The sequence below is a fragment of the Zootermopsis nevadensis genome, unplaced genomic scaffold, assembly GCF_977971745.1.
Source record: "Zootermopsis nevadensis isolate Lab colony 2312 unplaced genomic scaffold, Znev_1.0 Znev_ptg000016l, whole genome shotgun sequence".
In the NCBI taxonomy this organism is placed as follows: Eukaryota; Metazoa; Arthropoda; class Insecta; order Blattodea; family Termopsidae; genus Zootermopsis; species Zootermopsis nevadensis.
In genome coordinates, this window is record NW_028259148.1 from 3,979,568 (window position 1) to 4,003,577 (window position 24,010).

Below are 24,010 nucleotides of genomic sequence, written 5' to 3' on the forward strand. Positions count from 1 at the left end.
TTCAATGTGTTAATTCTGCTTATTGAACTGCTAGAATATAATGGAATAGAATAGAATGTTTAAACTCAGAATTATACGTAGTGAAGAAAGACCCGGTTTGTTGAATGTCGAACTGGTGGGACAGATGCTTACTGCTTGGCAACAAAAAAATAATTATTTTTAGTTACACTGCATCGGGGAAAAAATATTAGAGAATTTCGTCAGTCAAACTGTTTTCAGTGTAAAAATGTTAGAGGAACAAGCGTGGTTCTCTGTTGACATCGTAATCTATGAAATTATATTTCTAACGATAAGTCGTCGGCGAGAGGTTTATTCAGTCGATAATCGATTTGAGGAAGTGTGTCTGTTGACATTGTGTTCCGTTGTATGTTTGGTTCGCGTTGTTCTTTGGTTGTCGATATAAATCGCATTTGCACTTATGTTGACCAATGTTTTAAATGCAATGAAATGGGAGTTTTCTGCTGAGAGCGTGTTCGCGACGGAGGTTATGTGTTTGAAGTTCTAGTATATAATTGTATCAGTGGTGACGATACAGTTAGAAATAAAATTTGTGTTTATCTCGAATTTTGTGTTTAAACATCGTAAACTGTGGTCCTATATACATTTCGTTGTGTAGGATAGGATGTATTCTTTAGTGGCTTAAGCCGTTCGTCGAAATGTGACCTTTTTTACACCTGAAAATATACCGAAATTTTGTGTTGTAATCCGTGAATGTTGTGTTAACTGTAATATAGTGATAATGGATGCTATCTTCTGTTCTTGAATATCGTGAGATAACAAAACATCCCTTAAAGTATTAAAAGAGTATCCATGTTGTAATGCATGAGCACTGCACGTGTGTATTGGAACACTTCAGGTAAGCATCGTTTGCTATGTTGATTTGTTGGAAGGTAGATTATTCAATGTTGAATTATATGAAACAGTCGTGTTTATGTAACGGCGCTGACGTATAGATAATAGACTCGACCGATAAAATACTGTGTGGTAACAACAATTAGAGCAGTTTCATATTTGGTAGAGCCGGCATTAAGTATTACAAAGTACAGAATTTCAGTAGACATGCAGGCGAAAACTGCAGGAAACCTATTCAATATATTAGCATATACAATGAAGATTTTAAATGGAATCAACTAAATGTGAATCAGGAACGCCTTCTGTAGAATGTTCGTGACTGCGTGAGGCATAGATCTCTGTGCATCTGTAATGCAACCCAACACAAGTGATGTCCAACAGTACGAATGTGATGACTAGAGAATGTTTGGACGAAAATTCATGAAATTTGGTATGGTCGTTATGAGGTCGCTACTGCAATCTATTGCATTTTACACTCCTCGCTCGGTAATACCAACTTGACGGCTGCTTAAAGTTGTAAGGTGGGCTGACGACGCTATTGCGCATAGTTCTTGCTCATCTGTAACCTGTTGAGGCTCCTCGATACCTACCCAGTCCTGTCGGAAATTGTTGATACGTGCTCTAATCAGCCCCGAACGTTGTAACTCGTCCAGACCTGTCGAAATGTGCCCAAGTCTGATAAAAGCCGTCGAAATCTAAACAGCCCCATCCAAACCTCCATGTTCTGGCTTCTGGTAAGGTTTCTGGCTAGAAACAGTGACACGAAAGTCGTTTCTCGAATGTTTCCGCAGTACCACTGCGGGCACTGTACTACTAAAGTCTGTCTGAAAAATGAAGGCGGCTACCGAATTTTTTGTGTAGCCAATCTTAGGTAAGTAGAATCCTGTATATTCAACGAGATCTCCCGTATGGCATTCCTAGTTTCTAGACGTCTTATGTTTACGAAACCACAGACATTTATGTATTTGTAAATAATATCGATATAAGTTACAGTACTTTTATTTTCCGTCGTTACACAAGCTTATTGTTAAAATCATATAAAATTTTCACATAAAATTGTTACATTTTAAAATTGACGACATGTTTCGATATACAATTCTATCATCGTCAGGTCTATCAAAATTAAAATTAAAATCTGGTGTATCTGTTGCTCTGCTTATATTGCTTATGTTTTATCCGTTTTTATTACATCTCCAGGCTTCTTTCATTTAATTTTGGAGACGCGTCTGGGTGCCTATATCTGCAAAATCAATTTTAATTTTCATATCGTGATTCTGGCTACCGACATAGGAAATGGAATAATATTACTCTAATTTTATATTATTTTAAGGAATTACTCAAATATATCGTAATACAAGCAAAAGAAATACACTCACAAAATATAAAGTATTATAACATACCGGGTTGTGTGTGAGGTGCGTGTCCGTTGTTATTGAATGTATTTCTTTTGCTTGTATTACGATATATTTGAGTAATTCCTTAAAATAATATAAAATTAGAGTAATATTATTCCATTTCCTATGTCGGTAGCCAGAATCACGATATGAAAATTAAAATTGATTTTGCAGATATAGGCACCCAGACGCGTCTCCAAAATTAAATGAAAGAAGCCTGGAGATGTAATAAAAACGGATAAAACATAAGCAATATAAGCAGAGCAACAGATACACCAGATTTTAATTTTAATTTTGATAGACCTGACGATGATAGAATTGTATATCGAAACATGTCGTCAATTTTAAAATGTAACAATTTTATGTGAAAATTTTATATGATTTTAACAATAAGCTTGTGTAACGACGGAAAATAAAAGTACTGTATTGAGGAACACAAGCATGATGCAATTAAGATATAAATCGATATAAGTTACTTTTGAACGAAGAAACTTTCATGTTAAGGGATCTCTTATAAGTAGTCGCAGACCTCGGCTTTTCATGGTTTCCCTAAGTCCCTCCAGGCAAATGTTGGGATAGTACCCCAAAGAAATATTATGATTGATTTCTTTCAAATCCCTACCAACCCACCATCATTATTAATCCTTTTTCAATCTGTTTGAAAGTGTGTAATTCCTGCAACCGGCGTTGAATTACAACGTTGACATGTGTCATGTATAGCAACAAAAATAAGAATTTTATGAGTTGAAATGGTCGAACAATTTTAAATTCCAATTGATGACGTTTCTGTCAGTTCTCTTTGCAGGTTACATTAATGAAAGAAAATCAAGAGGTAAAGAATGAGGATTTGTTCTTTGTTTAACATTCTGCAGGTAATAAAAATTGTTGCAGAAATATAACGAAAGGCTTCAATGAAACACAGGAATTAGTGTAGGCATATGTCCAAAATAGTAAAATGATAGGATTCCATAGTAGGTTTAAATTCATTATGGCATGCCTTCCTCATGTATTAATATAAATACTGTGTTCGACATCAGGTTAGAAAATTTTGGCTTATAAACAAAAATTATAATAAAAGCAAGGTATTAATTATCGTACTTGGTTTTTTCATCATCAGTGCATCCCCCTGCCATCTGGTAAGAGAAGTATAAACCCTGTGTGTTTGAATTTCCCACTGGTGCATGAATCCGGTGGAAATAGAATCTAGTAACTTTTTAATGGTGACGTTATGAACTACGTCATTAAATCCACTAGGCCGTCTACCTTCGAGGACCTGGTAGCCACATTCCTGCCACAGACAGAGTTTAAGGTGTGAGGTTATGGTAGTTCTGAATGGTATGTGGCAGCACATATGGAGTTGCGTGACTGTATAATCCGAAGGTGGCAGGTTTGTCCACGTTTCAGACGATTAGCAAAGAGTTTTATATATATATGTGACAACTGTAGTAGTGTTTCAACGCGGATTATGTATCGTTTTAAGTTTATAGATGGCCTATAATTCAGTTTCAATCGTGATATGTAGTTTTGGTACAACATTTGGCGAAAGCTTCCGATATTTTCTACCTCTGTGGACGGTAAGACAAGTTTTATTGATTGCTTCCAGTGTATAATTTCGGGTTATTGTGTTTGATGAAATAAACTATAAAAGTTTTGTTTTTTAGACTTTCAAGTGTTGTGTAAAGTATGCAGTTATTGAAATTTAAATTATTTGTGGCAACAGACGGAGTTACAGGTCTAAATATGACAGTTACTGCAGGCAAATAATTTGTTATGTTAACTTGAAAGGTTCTAGTGAGAAGGGGGGGGGGGGCAAACTTTATGATTTTAGGTTAAAATACCCAATAAAAGGACTTAGACAGTAGCGAGCAAAAGTAATAAATAAATGGGGACATGATACGTAGAATAAGTCTCAACATTTAAATATCTGGGATGCAATTGATCAGTTTATGGGTATTGATTGAAAGGAGGATATAAAGAATATAACAGGTCAAATGTGTGCATTTGAGAAGTTCTGGTAAATATATGGGGAAGGCTGTACAACGAAGATTGTTATATAGAATGATAGAAAAATTACGCAGTCCATATTAAAAATATTTACTGATGGCTGGAATTCAATACAATTCGATTAGATCAGTAAACACACAATGTCGCTATGGCTACACAGAAACCCACACAGGTCACCTCAGTGTAAACTGCTGGCGTCAGCCTTGAGTTGTCTTCAAACAGTAGAAATGCAAGGACGTCTTTTATCAGATATAACAAGTGTTAACTGTGTAACACCACCGTACCAGAAGGTGTTTGGGGACACATCAGCAATAACTCGTCTGGTGAACTGTTTCCGTGACGCAGGAAGTGTGGAGGACAGAAAACGTCCAGGTCGACCTTTGGTGTTAAAATACGATAATTTGGACGACATCCGTCAAACTTTGTTACGATCTCCACCAAAGTCACTTAATATTACATTGTTTTCTTGTTTGCTGATTTCAGCGTGTTTTATTTTTGACAAATATAACGTGTGTCAAGAATGGGTTGTGTGAATTATCGAATCTAAAATAATACAGTGTCTAAACTAGCTCTCGAAAATGAGCCAAAGATAGGAGACGTTTAGAAATGACGCGTGTGGGATATTTCAGACCAGCGTATGGAATGACATTGAGAGATATAATTAGAAATGAAGATATTCGCTCACAGCCTGAAGAAAATAATATAAATGAAGAGATTAAAGGTTATCAAAGTTGGTGGAAACAGACTGCTCGCATATCGAGAATGCTCCTGTTTCGATTTTTGCAAGCTTAATTTTATAAACCTTCTGATAAGCGAGACTTGGGATGTCAACGAAAAAGGTAAAATTATCCATTTTATCCCCGACGTATGTTCGAGTGGAGTTACAGCTCCATGCATTCGTAATCTCGGCTCTAAATATGGGTTAGCTTCACGCTCCGGCTACGTTATCCTTGGGGAAAGAATCTCTATTCTGACGTACGGTTTGGACGCAACGGCGAAGAGAGAAATTCTGCCCCCGCGGAGAATCAAATCACGTTCGTTTAGTTGGTAGCCTGGTCGACATTCTGAAAACGTTCATGGCTCTACATAAGTTCCGCTCGGAATATGTTTCATATATAAGCAACTAGAAACCCACTGACCTTGTGAAGCTTCGAGGTCCAATTTAACAGATTTAACGTTCTGGGAATCAGTTTTTCTGTGAACTATGCACAGAAATGAATCACTGATTTGTATTATTAAATTTATAGTTTTTGGTAATCTCGTTGTATTGGATGAAACATTTGAAATAAAGTTCGTCTTAAGCCTTGTTCAAGAGCAAAATATCGTAAGAACAAGCTTGTAAAATGACCATTGGTCGTCATCAGTTTGGTTCAATAGTCTTATCACGTGTTTGACCTTACATAGAGCGAGGGTCGGTAATAAGACAACGAAGCATTTCAGATCGAACTGTACCGTCAGATGCAAAGTTCTGTTGTAACTGAGTGAAGTATAGGTTGCAGGTCACACGGTTCACAAAGCCTTCGTGTGTGTGTGTCTTCACCGCCAGTGAGAAACTATTTAATGGAATATTTCTGTAATTACGTTTTATTCAATGCCCTGTGCTTTACGTATCATCAGTGAGTAACTTTAATTACATTATTAACTGAGCTGAGCGAAACAATGACAACGAAAAGCAGAATTCTCGTGTTAAACGCAACAGAAAATTTGTTAACGCACTTTTATACTTTAAAATGTTTGCTAAATGTGGTTTTGGTGATGGTGTTCTGTGATTTTTCGAGCAAAGTTTTAGAGAATTTTTGTGTTTTATTTTGTGAAATCAAAGTTTGAAATAATATTGGAGATTTGGTGGTACACTTAACAATGTGATTTTTTTTTCATTATTTAATACCCATATTACAAGAACGCTGAGGAAGATCGTACATACAAATACACCGCAGATGAAGACGCAGTGCCAGTATATTCATGTATGTTTATTTATGATACATATGGTTATTTTATAAGTTATGTTAGTTGTAAGACTTAATTAAAAACCCAAAGTATAAGTGAATAAGTAATTACGTGAACTGGTCCAATTTATATTCCATTAAACTGTTATGCTATGAATCATCTTGTTAGAACTAGTACAGCCGAGGGTTACTACCTAAGCAAATCTCGAATTATAACAATCTAGGTTTAAATTATTTGGTGTTTTTCACAGTATTGAGTCCAAAAGAAACAACTCCTCTATTTCAGTGTTTTGAGAAAGCTAATTGAAATTTGACGAACAATATAAAATACGACAAACACTGAAAAATGTTGTAGACAAAAGTGACAATCACAAATGGCTCGTGTGCTACATAGGATACGTTCTTAAGAAGATAACATTATTTTTTGGGACAGTGTGAGATAGTAGTTCATTGCCTATTGAAACATTTTTCAGAAATCAAACCTGTAGCCGTTGACAAGATATTTCTGTTTTATTATCTTCAAACTTTTTGTGTCGAGATAATGGTTGTGAAGTACCGAAGTGGACTTTGTGAATGTGCTTTATGAATCTCTCATATTTATGATATACTGGGCACTCATTACGCTCTACGAGATCTGGACATAATGTTTTTATTTTCCTATTTCTCGTTAGTATTTCCAAAGTATTTAGGTCGGAACATGAATGTTGCTGTGTAGTCCTGTAGAAGTTAACCGACGTTTCAAACGAGCTTAATGACTCCACCGGGACGATGAGATCACCTTGATAGTCATAATTAGAGTGGAGCTAGATTGCATTTGCTTTTTAAATATACTTGTTAATGAGGCTTGAATCGTTCGTCTTTACAAGGGTGGTCTGTGTTGATTATATAATGGTCTTTGCCCTTAATTTATTTTGAGGAAATTAAGAAACTACGAATTAAAACTGATAGCAAGGGTAATTTAGTGGAAGTGTTGGTAGTAACGGGTTCCGAAGGAGCTACAAGTTACCAACGAGAGCTCCGTAATTTTCTAAGCTGCCAAGGGCATGTACTCTTTCAACATTCAAATCTTGGTGGTAGGAATAAACATAGCAATTTTGCAGAAGAAAAGCAAAGATAAGGCGGTCTCGATAAAATCCATTATCATCTGTAGTTTTTTTTTATAACAGACATATATGTACGTTTCACATAACAGTCATGGCAGGGACATGCAGAATGGACTGTGCACAGGGCTGCGTACTGAAAAACCAGAAAGATTTGCATTAGCACCTCAAGGCCGAAGCCCCCCTGAACAACCTTAGATATAAAGTTGAAATTGTGCCGTCGGTTTTATAACTTCGTGTCTAATGGAATCTCGTCGATCACCTGTTACCAATATGGCGTCTTGTGGCGGCGTCACAATTAATGCCGTCCCGACGCTCGGCCATGGTTTGTAGCACATTGCGTCCCGAGGCTTCTGTTTACTTCAACTGCATTTCGGAGTCGACTTCTGTTTTCAGTCTTCGTATAATATATCGTCCAGAGGGTTATATACACTAAATTTTGGAGTTTATGGAATCGCTAGACGTTAGACGTCGCTTTGCCAGCATCCCAAAGATTTTCATGGCCTTATTTTGGATTCTGAGTCGTCGTGTCGGATCGCGTCTAGATGTCAACGTTAAATATGTTTAATGTCGGCGTCGTGGCTCTTATATTCAGTTTGCATATCCCCAAGGCCTCTCTTGGCTTGGTTTCGTTGTTTTGATTCGGCGTCGAGAAGAGTCATCACGACGCTCGGCGTCGGTTTGAAATCGTCGTGTCTTGTGGCTTCCCTGGTTCATGTTCGCTACCGTTGGTATCTTGAATCCGCTTCGCGATGATAATGCTGGAAAACGCGACTCCACGTAAGACGTGAAAGGTGACACGAATGAACCACGGAATGCCATCGAACACGGCACGGAAAACCAGATACGACATATTTAGAGCAGGTGGTCAACTGGACGCTATTCGACACGCTGTAAACCAACGCCAAGTGTCACAACTGTGTTTGTTTCCATAATATATCTTCTTGCTAGGCAGCCATATTGAAAAAGTGTTGTGTATTCACCATTTATTTAATTCGTAAAGTGATCACTATTTGAAGATGGCTGTCTTCTGTGTTGTAGCACCACGTAGTTTGGTAGACGTTGACCGTTGTTTCAGAGGTCATTGCTGCCGTCATCATCATTGCATTGAGTGATCTCTGAAATACTGATAAACTTCTGTCAGATTACCTAGTGTTACAATCCTTATAACATCCATCTTTGTACCTACCACCATGAGAACTTCAGATGCTACTGATTTATTTTTAAGAGTCGTAAATCTCGATCACTTTTATTATTTCAATAAGTTTATTTTAAAAAAAACCCAGCTGAAGAATGAGCGCTTTCAGCCCTCATTAGTGTTTGTGCAGCGAGAATTTTTCAAGTGTCCTAGCAAATCACTGAACAGCTACCATGAAGTAAACTTATTCTTTCTGGACCAGTTGTGGACTGTAGGTGTAGACTGACTTTATCTGATTCAGGAGCTGTTCTAGTGGCAGGGACTTTTGAACATGGTAATGAATCTTCAGTTTCCGTAAAAAGACAGGGAATTTCTTAACTACATGAGCAACTATTAGATTGTCAGAAAGAAAGAACTCCCTTTGCTGGATTTAATTAAATATCAAAGATAATATTAAACCATTGAAGTCAGATCCTTTACTTTTTTGTTATTTATATTAAATTCAGCACAAAATGTCACAATACATTATAGTGGTAGCAAATTTCTTTATACTGCAGCATAATTCTGATTTTCTTCTACAGAAGCCACCAGGACAAAGGCATCATCGAAGCTGTCACTGCTGATGCACAGTCATCTGTTCCTGTATGTAAATTTCTGCCCAGGTCAAAGGCCAGTTTCTTTACCACTGCGCCTTAAGAACGGCAGCCAGAACAGAGAGAAGTTGAATTTATCAACTCCAGCGCTTAATTCAGACTTTGACTTTGTTTGCTTCAACTTAATCACATTGTTACGTATGAAATCGACACCGCAGTTTTTCAGTTTCCATCTCCGTCGAGATTTGCCGGAATGGAATTTAGCACCGACCATGAAGCAACTGCAGATACGGATTCTAATGTTCAGAAATCAATCACACTCTCACCTCAGTTTAATTACAGAAGGACCACAAGTAGCAAAGAAAATGTTAAGAATGATTACATAAATGCGATGAATAGTGCTGCTACCCATGAGGTTGGTGTTTGTGGCATGAATGAGCGACATGCAATGGGCAATGACACCAAAGAATTTGCTGATCTAATAAATCATTTTAAACTTGATAGAAACCATAGTATTAAAAGAAGCGTCCAGTTTCACATGGAACCTACCAAAGTGGTTCCTAATGGTGTTACACCACTTGAGAATTTGTTGGCAGCAGATGAAGGCTCCTCTTCCGGAAAGACCTTACTTCCCTCTAGAGTGAAGAGCAGAGGAAGCCTTACGTCTACTCCCAGCCATTGCGGTACTTGTTACAGTGATGATGCTGATAGTGATGTAGATGATATGGGAGATGAATCTTCTCAGGAGGAACAGTTTTCAGAACCTCAACCTCCAGATGGAGGTTGGGGATGGGTTGTTGTGATTGCTGCTTTTGTCACAAATCTTATCGCTGATGGTGTAACTTTCACATTTGGCATCATCTACGTGGATTTGTTGCGATATTTTGGTGAAGGAAAAAGTAAAACTGCGTGGATCGGTGGACTTTTCATGTCCATGCCTTTAATATCGGGTCCAATAGCAAGCTATCTTACCGATCGTTTTGGATGCAGACGTGTCTGCATGTTTGGATCCATACTTTCCGCTTTTGGATTTGTTGTTAGTTCCTATGCAGAGTCTATAGAACTATTAATATTTACTTTTGGTATTATCTCTGGTTTTGGGCTGGCTCTCTGTTATGTAACTGCTGTGGTTATTGTTGCATATTATTTTGAAAAACGTCGTTCTCTTGCAACTGGGTTGTCTGTGTGTGGAAGTGGTTTTGGAACTTTCCTGTTTGCGCCGTTGACAACATTCCTAGTGACTGAATATGGCTGGAGGGGTACAACCTTGATCCTTGCTGGACTTTTCTTGAACATGGCTGTTTGTGGAGCATTAATGCGTGATTTGAAATGGACCAAAGAGAAGTCAAAAGCGCTTCGTAAAGACCGATTGCAGAAGAATAGGAATAAAAGAAAAAATAAGACCTACAATCAATCTCTGGAAACAGCTGTATCTGGCATGGGGATGTTACATCACAAACAACAGCCTCATGGATTTCGTACCACAAAAGAGTTGAAACAGTTGCCGCAGAGGGGAGAAAATCCAGGTGAGGAGAATAACTGTAATGGTGGTGAAAGCCACTTTTGTTGTTGGTCTGTGAATATATTTTCAATGGGTAATCATTCATAACGACCCATTTATCTTGAACTTCATAACATTCATATTATGAGATACACTTGATACTCATAACATTGTCATGCTTTATTTTGAACGGTTGTTTTGCAGATTACATGTTGGCAGACAAACCAGGAAGTAAGAATGGAATATTCAGAAATGGAAGCGAAGATCTAAGCCGTCAGTGCAGTTCTGTGCTGAACTTACCAACTTTTGTCTGTAATGGTGAGAAGGTTTCTCTGGAAGTCTTGGAACTTTCAAGCTCAAATCAGAAATTATATAGCGTACTAATCCAAAAGTGTCCAGGCCTTTTAGCAGCATCGAGGAGTGTCAGTGATAGTGGACTTCTCCACGAAAATAAACATTTTGTCACCAATAATATAGCACCTCCTTCTTCTCTAGTCATCATTCCACATCCGTCCATGCAACATCAATCTTCTTCCACTTACCATGACAGAAAGACTGACAAGGAGTTACCCAAGAATGCAACCATCGAAGAAGATTATTTGTCATGGTTGAAAAAAACTCAGCAACAGCATCGTCATCATAATCATAATCATCATCATCATCATCATCATTACTCGAGCAGAAGAAGTTCAACTTCACATATCAGAGACTTGAAATTTCATAGGTAAAATCATGATCATCTTATATTTATCACTTTAGTACATGATCTTTCTTTTGTCTGTTAGTTTATATCTGTGTAAAACTTGGTCTCCTACTTTTAGGGAAGAACACAGATTGCAGGTTTTTACACACAAAGTACTGGGGAAAATATTTGAGGTTATGTAATGACCTCAACCCCTACTATACATGAAGCTGTCAATTAAGTCTTTTTATTTTACCAAAATTGATACACCATGTAAAAGCTAGTAGATAAAATGAAATATATGCGCTATTAAGATGTGCAACTTTTATTCAAAGTATATTCAGTTTTGAGAACATTTAGGGAAATATAATGAAGATTAATTTCTGTCGTATGGACCTGATACTGGTATTGTCATCAGCTTTGCAGCACTAGACTTTATCTGAAATAAATTAATGTCAGTGCCAATGAGATATAAAAAATATCCAAAGACTGCCCATGAGAAGTATCTGTTTAAAAACACAGAGAACATAAAGATTTCTGTCTTCTGGGTTGTTGCGCTGCGTAGTCTGGTCGATGTTAACGAACGTTTCAGAGGTCATACTGCCTCCGTCATCAGGGTGAAGACGGAGGCAGTATGATCTCTGAAACGTTGCTAAACATCGACCAGACTACACAGTGCAACAACCCAGAAGACAGAAATCTTCATACTCACCGCTGTGAAAACCTCAAATCTCACAGAGAACATATTTTCATTCTTGTGTTGATATAAAGCATATTGTAACACTAGATATATTTCTGTAACTGCAATCTGAAATGAGGGAAACCATATTTATTATTACAGTTTCATGGCTCTGTTATATTTCCAGACTTCATAATAAAATTTGCAAATTGCTCCTTTTAAGGAATATTTATTTTTAATTTACAGAAATAAATTAAACCATAATTCATATTATACCCAATAGAGGTGCCTAGTTCTGATTGAGTATTCATTACAGGCATTCCTTAACGTACCGTGGTGCAATGCTGAACTTGAAACAACAATGTCTGCGTGCATCTTCATGTCCAAATATCTGCCGCAATTCCATAAACACGATATCTAAAAATGAAGATGAGGTATGGCAAAATAACAAATATTGATAATGTTTAATAGTCTTGTTTTAATTTTACCTCCTTATGAGCAGAATTTTTGTGTTTTTGAGCGTTGCATTTAAATCTGCAGGTTACAATTACATTTCAAGCAGTGAAATCAGCTCATAAGTTTTGGAAAGTAATTTTTTGTAATAGACGTCAAGCTAGGAAATTTATAAATACTGTATACTGAACTTAAATGCCAGTTGGTAATGGGATGCTTCTTTCAGTGGTTTATTGGATTATATGATATATGGGATTTAATGGTGGATATGGTGGATGTGTCGCACTTCACCGACATCCGCTTTGTGCTTTTTGCTCTCTCCAACTTCCTGCTTTACTCGTGGTACCATGTACCATATATGTTTCTGGCAGATAAGGCTGGTGAGATGGGATTCTCAGAAGACGAGAGTTCTAACATCATCAGTTACCTTGGAATCTTCAACACAGTTGGTGAGGTAAGCACAGAATTGGAAATAGTAAACCCTCAATTTAACAGACTAAGAGGGGGAAGGCGTGTGTGGTAAATTTATGTTTGAAGTTATCAAGGCATATTTCAATTTACCAGAAATGACTAAGGAAACATTTTAAAATCTCAGCTGCAATAACCATTGTCCCATCAGATTCAAACTGAGTACCCTCTGAATATAGGTCAGATGCATTAAAATTACTTCAGCGTCTTCAGTCAGATGTAGAGGTTAGTGTATTAACACATCTTTTCTTGATCAGTGAGCATATTGACCTGAACTTATATTTGCAGATTGTCCTTGGTTGGGCCGGAGATCGGCCTCAGCTGAACGCAGGCATGATCTATGCCCTCTGCATGACTATGTGTGGCATAATGACGGCATTCATTCCTCTTCTCTCGTCCTACACTGGACTGTGCATTGCGACTGGAGGTTTTGGCCTGTCCATTGCTGCCAACTATTCAATGACATCTATCATTCTGGTGGAATTGATCACATTGGATCGATTCACCAATGCATATGGTCTCTTGCTTCTAGTTCAGGGACTTGCTAATCTTCTGGGGCCCCCTCTAGCAGGTATGAAGTCATTATGTTTTAAACCCCTTAACCTCTTAAATATTAATAATTTTATTTACAAATTCATTATTGTCTAATATATCTAAACATTCTGTTTTTAACAGTATAACCTGTTTGTGGTGTCTAAGTTTCTAATGAGAATATTTCTTTTTGATTTTGGTTTGATATTGATCTTTAATAATACTTTTTAATAAAAATCTTACCATTATGATGTGACAATTTATACATTTTCTTTCTTGTCTGATCATAACTGAATATTATTGGTACTCCCATTCATTCTTCCTTTACTTCTATATTTAATTTGTTCCCTTATAGCTCTTCACCACGTGGTTCCTGATATGCTGACAAAAATCTAATTGTTTATGTGTACTGGTCCCCTTAATATTTGTCCTGAAATAGTTGCTTACTATGAAATCATTAAACCTTGGAATCAGTGAGGGCTAGCAGCCCTATAGTAAAGGGATTTAAATCCCCTATTATCAATCAGTAAAGGTTAAGAAATTGGCTACAGTGGTGAGAATGAGACATGTATAAAGAGACCTAACTCATCCTCGTATCTGATTAAATATAGGTTGGCTGTATGACACATCAGGGACCTATGACCTCTCCTTCTATGTGGCGGGGTTTTTCATCATAGTGTGTGGGGCTCTTCTCGTCATCTTGCCTGCCATACAATGGACCAAGCAAAGGACAGAAGCTAAGACATTCAGCACATCATCATCAAAAGCAAACGGTGTTCCACAGCAGAATAATCTGATTTGTGAAGAAGACTGTAACTTAAAAGCCATAAACCTTCTGTCAGCTTGCAGTGGAGAAAAAAATCCTGTGTTGAACGTTTGACAAAATTATCAGCCACTTTTCTTAAACAATAGCAGTCATTTTATATTTTCCACAGGCTTTGTATTGGTAATGTTTATATATATGAAACACCATATGCAGCTTCTTCACAATTCTTTTATTTAACCCAGTATGTTCTGTCTATGTGTTTGACATGTAGATTGGTTTTCTAACCTAACATTTCCATTTTCATTGTTGAATTCTATAGTTTGATCAGTTACATTTTCCTTCTGTTCCTTTCACTTAGTGTCCACGTGCTGTACCTTTGATGCTTGCTTTTTGCTATTTTTATTCTTTCTTGTGTTAGTCACTTTAATGCCCTTTATGGATAATTTAACAAGAAATGCTAAGGAATAGTTCTTACTCACTTCTGAAATGAAGCATAGAAGAAATTGAGGTAGCAGTCGTAATTAGCTGCTCAGCATAAAATAGGCACTTCCTGTTTTATCTACATTTTCTTGAAAATTAAATATAAAGGACCCAAAATATGTATTTTATTAGTGTTTAAATTGTTTTTGGCTTTGGCCATATGGATATTTAGCAACACTTGTTTGAAATTGAATTTAGGCTTGTATGAAGGAGTAGCGACACATTAATTTTAACTAAGGAAGGACCTCAACGTGAAGTCTCTGATTTACCCACATCACAAAGTAACTGTTCCATTTGACCGTATGGATTGATAGACATTTGCCATTACAAGTTGTCCTGTAATGAAATAGCACGATGTTGTGAATTTGAAATAAAAAATTATACATCAGAATACATAATTAAGATTATCTAACAGTTATGGGACACTGTCTTTACGTGGCAGAGAGCTATGCCGGCGGTAGCTTAGCTACTGGTAGGTCCAACCTTGCCAGACAGGTCAATGCTTAGGGGCCAGACGAAAGGTGTCTCAAACCGCTCCATCGGTTCTGGTTGGGCGTGTGGCTGACAACCCACCCCGTAAAAATCAATTGTTGAGAAACCTCATGAAAAAAAAAAGAGGAGGCCAAGGCCCGATATGGGCTGTAGAGCCATTGGGTGGATGGATGGATGAACAGATATGGGACCAGATGAAATTGTTTTAATGGGGAGATTTAACCAAAGAACTTTCTATTGAACATATCTGGTATATATGATCTGTAACTTTCGTGGAGACTGAATTCATCGAAGTCTTCGTGAGCAGTCGACTGCATTATGTGGCTAATGTGGCTGATTTCCTGCGAAGACTTATTGAATGTCTGGTGTACGCTGTCGAGTAATAGAAATGGGAGGTTTGACTTCAATGTTGTTACATATATGTAATATATATGCATCTGCACATTTTTTATAAGTAAGCATTTTGCATAAAGGTGTGAAAACATGTTTCATTTCTTCACCTGCTTTGGAATTTCATTTGGATGTTAATAAATGTAAACTCTCATTCATGTAACATCAGTATTCTCTGTTTTGAGGAGATTTTTTTCAAGAGATTATGAAGTAGCTCTGCTTCTGTGACTGGCATAATGACTCCATTTTTTGACACTGGATTTCATCTTTTTTTTTTAGATTATTTTTAACTTTAAAAATAAATTGTTAATGTATATAGGCACTTTAATAAATAAAACTTCAAAGTGTGTCATATTTATTCTTCCTGCACAGAGTCAGTAAATAAAGTTGAGCTGATATTGGACAGTTTGTGTTTGTAAGAACATTTAGTCATAGAGACTGAATGTCACAAGCCAAGTGGAGGTCCTAGGTTCAAATCCTAGCCCAGGTACTGGCTATCCTGACTTTGGTTTTCCTCATACCCTCCAGGCAAATACCAGGATAGTACCTTAATATTAGGCTACATTTGCTTCCTTCCATATCATTTTCAGTTCATTATTTATCGATCATGCTGTTATTTAATGGTATTTAGTGTGAGCTACTGACAGCATGGTTAAATATACCATGAATAAATACATTTAGTCATAGAGACTAAATGTGTGAAAATATAATTTTCTAGTTTGATCTAGTCTGTAGATGAGTGACATACTTTATTGGGAACATAAGTTAAGATGGATGGAGCCAACAGCATGTGGACCTGATTTCCAAAGCAGTCGACATCCTATTTATCTGTTGAGATTTCAGGCTGTAACGGCAGCGAGAATGAAGGTAACTGTCTGCTGGGACATCCCAGCATGTCCCAGAAGACTATCATCTCTGGCGTGCTTTGGTTGTTCAAATCCAGAACAACTGAAATACCGCTTGGAAGTAACAGCACTTCCAGTACGCAGATGTAACAGGGACGCAATCCTAAAGTGTACTGGTTCATTATACGCTGCATATGAAGACCAATAAGAGTTAGAACATTTCAAAGAACTAATTTTCATGTGTTTTACTGTGTTCAAATTTACCGCCAGATGTGTGACGTCAGTGTACGTTCCTGCCAACTAGCGGCAAAGACTGAATGAGAACTTTAGTCGGTCGATTTGGTTCGGTGTAAAATGGCGCAATGTTTGAAGTAACTTACGTTTATGTGAAAGTGTTTAAAAGTGAGCAATTTCTTCTCTTTGTGTTATGTGCCCTAAAGTAACGAGAGTTCTTATTATAATAATGCTTAAGGTGTCAGTGTAAACTGTTTTCTCAAGAAAATTGTAATGTTTGAAGAAATGGTGTTTTCCCTCCTTCCATAGTGAGTGAGTGCATATGCATTATATGAAATTAAACTGGTGCAACGGTGTAGTAAAAGTGATATGAATTAATGTATTTGGCGACTGATAATATTTAGTGCAACAGTGGAAAACGCATTGCTGCCCATTCTTTCTGCCATGTGAGTAAAGAAAGTTTTCTTGTCCTTTTCTATCATTAAGTTAGGTTAAGTTAGGTTTTGTTAATCATGTACTCAGAGCTGTTATTCACTCTCCACTTTATTTGGTTTGGTTCGGTTTCTTCGTTAAGTTGGAGTTATTTTCTGTTGTGACTTTGCATTTATAATAATCACTGTTAATTCTGATTATTCCTCAAATATTGTTACAAACTAGGTTCTGTTTTACAGTTCTGTAAACTCATCTGAAATGATGATGGTCAGACTAATTGTTCCTTTTGCGGTAAGGTGTGCAACATGTATATAAAGCACAGCTCACTTCCCTTATCAAATGTTTACTTAATATTATTTTCTTCAAAACATGATTTTGATGTTGAACATGTATCAGTTCGAAATATTGCATGAAGTCTTGTTATAAAATACTTTTGAAGACTACAGTATTCAGGGCAAGCCCGAAAGTTGGAGACAGCCTGTTTTTCTGAAACAATATCTACCCTTTAATCTAAACAGCATTACAATTTATAATTCAAAGGACCTGCACCAACATTAGACATCATCTTCTATAACTTTGACTGCCTAATGGTCTGACCTACCTTCCTGTAAGTCTTAGACTGGTAGTATAAGCCACCGCAAAATGATATGCAAGTTGAGGGAAGACTAATCTGAATTTAGCAAAATCTTTTTGGACTCACAGGGATGTAGAAGAGGTTGGTTATTATACAGTACACAAAGGATAGGCGCAGTTAAGTTAGTATATATATGCATAGCATATCACTAGAGCAATGTGTGAGTGAGAGAGAGAGAGAGTGGGGGGGGAGAATGAGTTTGTGAAAAGTTTTCCAACAATATGTGTTACCATACCAGAGTACAATGAATGAAAAGTAATCCTACTGCAGTATACACCTATAAGACAGAGATATTTAACCACTGATGACATTGTATCATCGCATCTATTGTATTCACCTACCCATGGAACTGCCTGTCTCTTGCCTACACATTTGTGAATATAGGTAAAGAACTGTGTTTGAAGATGGCTGTCTTTCAATTCTGACAGGATGTGGTAAAATAAAGGGTTTTTTTGAACTTCCTAATGACAAAGTAACTCCCTTAGTTACACAGATGGATTTAAAAATATACAAGTATAATTTCTGAGGTCATTTATCATGATTTATCAGATTAAAATGTTGTCATCAAGGTATATGGTAGGTCTGTAAGAGGAACCATGATGACAGTTCATGACCACATTCACAATTTTTTGTCTTCCTGTAGCTTTTGTAACTCAAAGTTTATGGAAGCAACTGAATGTTTGAGAACTCCCTGATTAAACTGTAAGCATTTGGTATTACTGAATACCTTCTGTGTTATTAAATTCTGTAGGTATAAATATAACAGTTGTTTTTTAATATTTTATTCATTGCATTTGAGATTAACATTTTAACAGAGATTCTTGTGAATTTACATGAAAAGATAATAGGTGTATTTCAAAATTGTATATGATTAAAGAAAACACTATGAAATGAACCCTCCTTACATGCTAAGTTTAATCATACCACAGCACTGCAGGAACTGGGCAGAAATTTGTTTCAATACACAGACAGATGTTAAATGTCATATACACTCATGCCTCTGTAAACATTTGGAAAAATACCTGATGTTTCAGAAGTTCTGTACCTACACACAAATAGCATCTTATATATAATGGGAATAATTCATAGGCAAGGAGCATCTTCACTGCCATCCCAAGTTTTCTCCTTGTCAGGTTAGGATCAGTGGACAAAATTGCATACATTAGTTGCTGTATTTTTATGTAGGCTGGAGTTCATAAAAAACAAGCTGTTTACAAAATAAGTACTTATGCTACCAGATAATTATCTGGCATGTAAATATGATCAATAATAAGCTTCTTACTTTTTCTATCACATTCTGGGTCATACCAATTATCACAGACACAGGTATAGATTACTGAAAAGACCAGATGGTATTCTTCTGGTAAAGCCATTTATGTACATTCAGTTAGGACATTTCATTCAGTGGGTACGTAATATAATACTGCAGCATGCTTTACCAGGCCAATGCTCATTCTCAGAGAATATGATTATAAAGTTAAAACAAGAAAGATGTGGGACAAACGCGTGTGATATATTCTTCAGATTTTATAAGAAATGCCCTTTTTGTGTAAAAATCAATTTCCAATAGGTTATGTGTATTGAATAGCTTTCCAAAATGTTGTACTAGGGCATCCCATGATAAGCCCAAACTGATTATAGTAGAATTTAAAACAGCTGTCATGAAAATATAATAAAATGTAAACATCATCACTTATTTTACATAAATACACATAATGAAGTTGAAATTTATATTTTATTCACCATTATAGATTCTTTATTGTAATAAAATAAATGGAAAAGTGCAGGCTGAGAACATTCACTGTAAAATCAACATATCTGCAGTTGGATCATGTATTAAGGACTGTTGTATTTTCTGACAAGAGTCTATAGGCAAGAAAATTGTAAATGTATCATGAACTTGCTTAGTTACTGATGAAAGAAGGAAAGTGAAACAATTTTTAGATGGGGTCCCTATTCTTTTTTTCCTGCCTTTACCAGGCCTTTTCCCAATGTTATCGAAAATTACGCTTGCAGTAATAAGACTTGCAGCTGACAACCCGAAAGTCATCATGTTACTAAAACGCCACAAAAAAAATTAAATTTGGACATTACACTTGCAGTACTTGTCCAGTATCTTTGATATTGGTACTTACATAGGTAATTGCTTTTCAGTTAGACTGGCACTTTCTTGTAATCAAGAGTCCACATAAAACTTTCAATTGAAATGGTGATTCAGTTATCAGCTGTCTACCAAACTGTTTAAAAAATACATTTAGCATTTATAAGTTATAAGTAGACTATACCTGTAAACATTAGATATCTAACAGCATCTACATTATGATGAAATTGAAAAAAAAATACTGTTCAAATGATCTGATGATTTAAATCATTTATAGAGAGTCTTTAGATTTATTTGTAAAGAGACCAAAGTTAACCAGTTGCTGGGCAATAGAAAATACTGTGCAACATTAATGAAGTACATAAATTGTATATGAGAAATAATACTTTTAACAAACATATGATAATACTATTTAGCACAAAAAACATCTGAAAATCTTAACAGACTCTTTATCAACTCTATAACAATACACTCCATATATCATATGATCTGACTAGTCATACATCCTTCAACAATATATAGTTTATAATTGAAGACTTGAAATAAAGAAGACTAACTAAATGTTGTTAATGGGTGTGAAGCGCCTCATTGTTCTCGGTATTTTCACGTATTTGGTTTGTTAAATACCTAGCATATAACATTTAAAGAGAAGTTAACTTTGATTCGGATTCAATGTTTCAAAGAATTCAGAACATAAAAATTTCCCCATAAACATTTTAAAACTAATACATTATGACTGACAGTGATTATTAAATTTGATTTCTTCATTTTGAACATAATGTTCAAGAATTTGTAACTTCTTTGGAAATGGAAGTACTGTGTTCCTTATTTTAATATTGTATGTTTGTACTTGAAATTAAAATGGAAAATCCTTTAAATCTGGAGCTCTATAAAACTTTTAGTGGGAAAATAAATATTATTTATTAAAACACATTTTTTTATATATATATATTTAGAGAACCTTTCATTTATGAGCATAAACTATTTAGTGATTGAGGTGTCCAGAGTTCTTTCAACCATTGCATGAAAGAGACTCGTACAATTAGTATTTACAGTACATGGATTCTGAATTTATAAAAATCACCATGGGAAGAGAAACAAATTTAATTCCGAGCATTTTCCATGTTCATGTAACCATTAGAAGTTGCTAGTTCTTTGTGCGCTTGTACTGAATGTCTTGTTTAAATTAAGTCTTCAATCTATTTCATACACCATCAGCAATACCTTAAAAAGAAAAATACCATCATATATAATACCTAAAACAAATTAATTTGCATGTTTTTCTTTAGGTGTGTGAGCAACCACTGTAGTTGTACAATTATTGCAATTGATTATACACACAGACACAGTCTTCATATTTAAGCAGTTTATCTTAAGTATACAGTAAAGTGATCACCGGTGACATTAATAAGTACAGTAGAGAAACAATTAATGTTCTTACTATATTATAAGTTGTAATTTATCTTACATGTTATTCGTAAATGGATTCTCTTTTATTGCAAAAGGAATTTACATTTTGGTAGGTCTGTAAAGTTAAGGGAATACAGAAGATAAAAGTACTTAATTTAAAGTTCCAGAAACACATATAAGTAGAGGGAACTGGAGTGAATTGGTTATATGTGCTTTGACTGAGAACTGGATTCTGTGCCAACAACTGTAAACTCTGATTTGCTTCCACGGAAATCCATTACGTGACGCAGGTTAAATTTTCACTTCATATTGTCAGTTATAAAGTTATTTTTATGGGGGTTACAATGTCCTCCTTACACTGTAACCCTGTAACAGAGGTTTCTTCATGTGTGCCGCCCTTCTGTTCATCCTGCTGTCGATAGATTTACAGTAACGAGTAGCCAGCGAAGAATTAGTTGAATTATGACGCTGTTCAAATGTTTAAATCTTACATAAACATTATACGATATTCCTAATTGAATCTGTTGAAAAATTCAGTGTGTTTTAAACACACAAATTTTGATTACAGTAACAGTTAATTTTATATATTACAAAGCTTTTTATACATTTTATTTTAGAAATAAGATAAAATTTTAATATCATTTTATGGTTTGCTACCGCTTAGTTCATTTAACACTCTAGAATCTAATTTTGTGTTTTGCTTCAGTCATGGGTATGATGTGACCTCGGAAATAATGTTCCATATGGAAGTACAGTCAAACCTTAGTTGTATTTCACGATTTATGTGTAACTATTACTTCCATGTAACGTGTAGTACTCATTCGGATCAAATATTTCCAGTTTAGGTTTCATTCACTCACTTTTATTTTAACTACGTCTCTAATATTATAATCTCAAATTCTGTGTTCTCTTCACATAATTATGCGCAGTTTGCTCACTGCAGGTAGCATATTTTTTCTATAAGCACATATTTCCTTGTTTTTGTTTATCCTTTGTGCCGCTCATATTCCGTAACAGAGACAACGGACACACTACTATAACATGTTCATCATAGCGTACAACATGTCAGTTTCAGTTGACAGTAAATAATTAAATATTTCCCAGCATTCTCATGTAGAATTAATCTTTCGCAAGGCATGGCGAAGTTAAAGATTATAAATAGAGATTATGTAAGACATGTCCTTTTGGTGATGACAAAGGCCAAACCTTGCGGACGTTAGAGGTTACATTTTAGGGGCTGAAAATGTGATGTAATGGAAACTTTGCATAAAGATAAAAGAATACTGATTTATATAGTTTATAAATGTTAAATTATCTATTCAGGTATATTATTTGACATGTTTTAAACTACATACAGGCCTTGTTATTCGCGTGAATGCTCTTATCTTCTGTCTCCCTCTTAATCACACATTTGATTAAATTTATTATTTTAATAAATTTAAGTACCAGATGAAGCATTCTGATCATCTTTATACAACAGACAGTAAATTTTTAATTACCTAGCAAGTAGCTACAACGAGCAGATTTATATATAATTTTATAAATGCCGAAGTGTTTGGTTATGCATATTACTAATGAGCCAATATATGAGGCATTATCTATATACTTCAATAAGCCATTTTGTTTAACATTATTCCTACACATCAGCAAATACATTTAAATTACATAATATTTATGAAAAAACTCAGATTCAAATTTTATATTTTCAAAACTACTTTTTACAATGTACCTTTCACCGATTTCTAATAAAGGAAACTTCATGGTTCAGGTACTGAGAGAATTAAGTGTACCAAAGATAAGAACAATGAAAGTGTACGTTATTTTTAAAAATTAAGTATCCAAATTGCCACTGAAGGACCTGTAGTCTACTTAAGTATTACTGATTTTTGTCTAAATATGGACTCTTCTTTGTTTAAATAATATTATAAACTCCTATACTAACAGAGTACTAGCTTATAGACCCTTAGAGGCCATATTGACATTCCGTCCGTATGTTATGTCTTTGTCGGTTTGTCGTCTCAATAATTTAAGTCTTACGTTTGATCGTTGAATATCTGGAATTGAGTTATCCTGCTAACTGGACACGATATATGAACTAATTGTTTCTGAAGCATTACATAAACTGAACGCACAATTTCAACCTCTTGGCCAATTGGATCAAAAGAGATCTACGCCTATACTGCATCTCTAGTTGTAATAATAATTTAACAGTATCTTACACCCTATAATTTGTGCTGAGCCCAGGAATATAAATAAATGCAGCAAATTCTAGATTATCGAGGGCAGCATAATGAGAAGAAGTCAAAACTATCGATAACTGAAAAATAAAACAATCGGAATTCAGAAAACCACATGGAAGATGATGATTATGAATATTTTATTGTACTTGTTTGTAATCTGAAGCCATCCAGTTAATGTTATCTTTTTGGTCCAAATAATAAAGAAGAAATTTCAGCAAAATGATTTTGGCTTCATGACTTAGTTCCCTGAAGTCATTCTTAATCAGTTTAACTATTACTTTCTTATTGTGCTCATTTTCTGATACACATATTAAATGTACAGAAAATATAGCATTAACCATTTTAACTGCTGTGGAACAAGAGTTTCTTAGGAGATTTATGTTTAAACGTACAGTGTGGTAATTTGTTGAACGGTATTTCAAATCGTAATAGTCGCAGCATATCAGACTGGCTTGTAAGGCACAGACAGCTATCATCTGAAAGATAATAAAATGATCACTGTTATAGCTCTGCGTCAAGACAGTGGTTAGCCCTGACTGACAATCATACGCATGCTATATATACACCATGACAGATGTTGATTTGACTTGTCGACTGACAGTGAATATTTTATCAGTACTTCAGTTCCATTTCTGTTACAGAGTT

The 24,010-nt window shown here is 35.6% G+C and overlaps 3 protein-coding genes and 1 long non-coding RNA gene across 12 annotated transcripts in view; 2 read left to right on the forward strand and 2 right to left on the reverse strand.

Annotated features, from left to right (window-relative positions):
- The first annotated feature begins 338 nt into the window (after positions 1-338).
- Positions 339-15,816, forward strand: LOC110839016 (monocarboxylate transporter 9). Of its 7 annotated transcripts, none has more exons than XM_022082780.2 (8): positions 339-856; positions 6,151-6,214; positions 9,016-10,553; positions 10,733-11,252; positions 12,206-12,323; positions 12,569-12,796; positions 13,099-13,381; positions 13,953-15,816. In XM_022082780.2, the coding sequence occupies exons 3-8, from the start codon at positions 9,281-9,283 to the stop codon at positions 14,219-14,221; spliced, it is 2,691 nt and encodes an 896-aa protein (XP_021938472.2). In that variant the 5' UTR covers positions 339-856; positions 6,151-6,214; positions 9,016-9,280; the 3' UTR covers positions 14,222-15,816. The 7 variants fall into 7 exon arrangements, with proteins under 7 accessions (XP_021938472.2, XP_021938474.2, XP_021938471.2 ...); XM_022082779.2 differs by lacking the exon at positions 339-856 and adding an exon at positions 3,505-3,820; XM_022082782.2 differs by lacking the exon at positions 6,151-6,214.
- On the reverse strand, positions 1,996-2,291 carry LOC147873714 (uncharacterized). The gene is made up of 2 exons (XR_015535376.1): positions 2,253-2,291; positions 1,996-2,092 (listed from the first exon to the last, which is right to left on the reverse strand). It is a non-coding gene; the product is annotated as an uncharacterized LOC147873714 (long non-coding RNA).
- Positions 15,817-16,675: 859 nt separating the features above from the next.
- Positions 16,676-24,010, forward strand: part of step (cytohesin steppke) — a 167,125-nt gene continuing 159,790 nt past the window's right edge. Inside the window, exon 1 of the mRNA XM_022082795.2 lies at positions 16,676-16,994. The gene's annotated coding sequence lies outside the window, so the exon portion shown is untranslated. The remainder of the gene's footprint in view (positions 16,995-24,010) is intronic.
- Positions 18,381-24,010, reverse strand: part of LOC110839018 (monocarboxylate transporter 9-like) — a 36,969-nt gene continuing 31,339 nt past the window's right edge. For all 3 annotated transcript variants that reach the window (XM_087349838.1, XM_087349836.1, XM_087349837.1), the window contains exon 8: positions 18,381-23,841. The gene's annotated coding sequence lies outside the window, so the exon portion shown is untranslated. The remainder of the gene's footprint in view (positions 23,842-24,010) is intronic.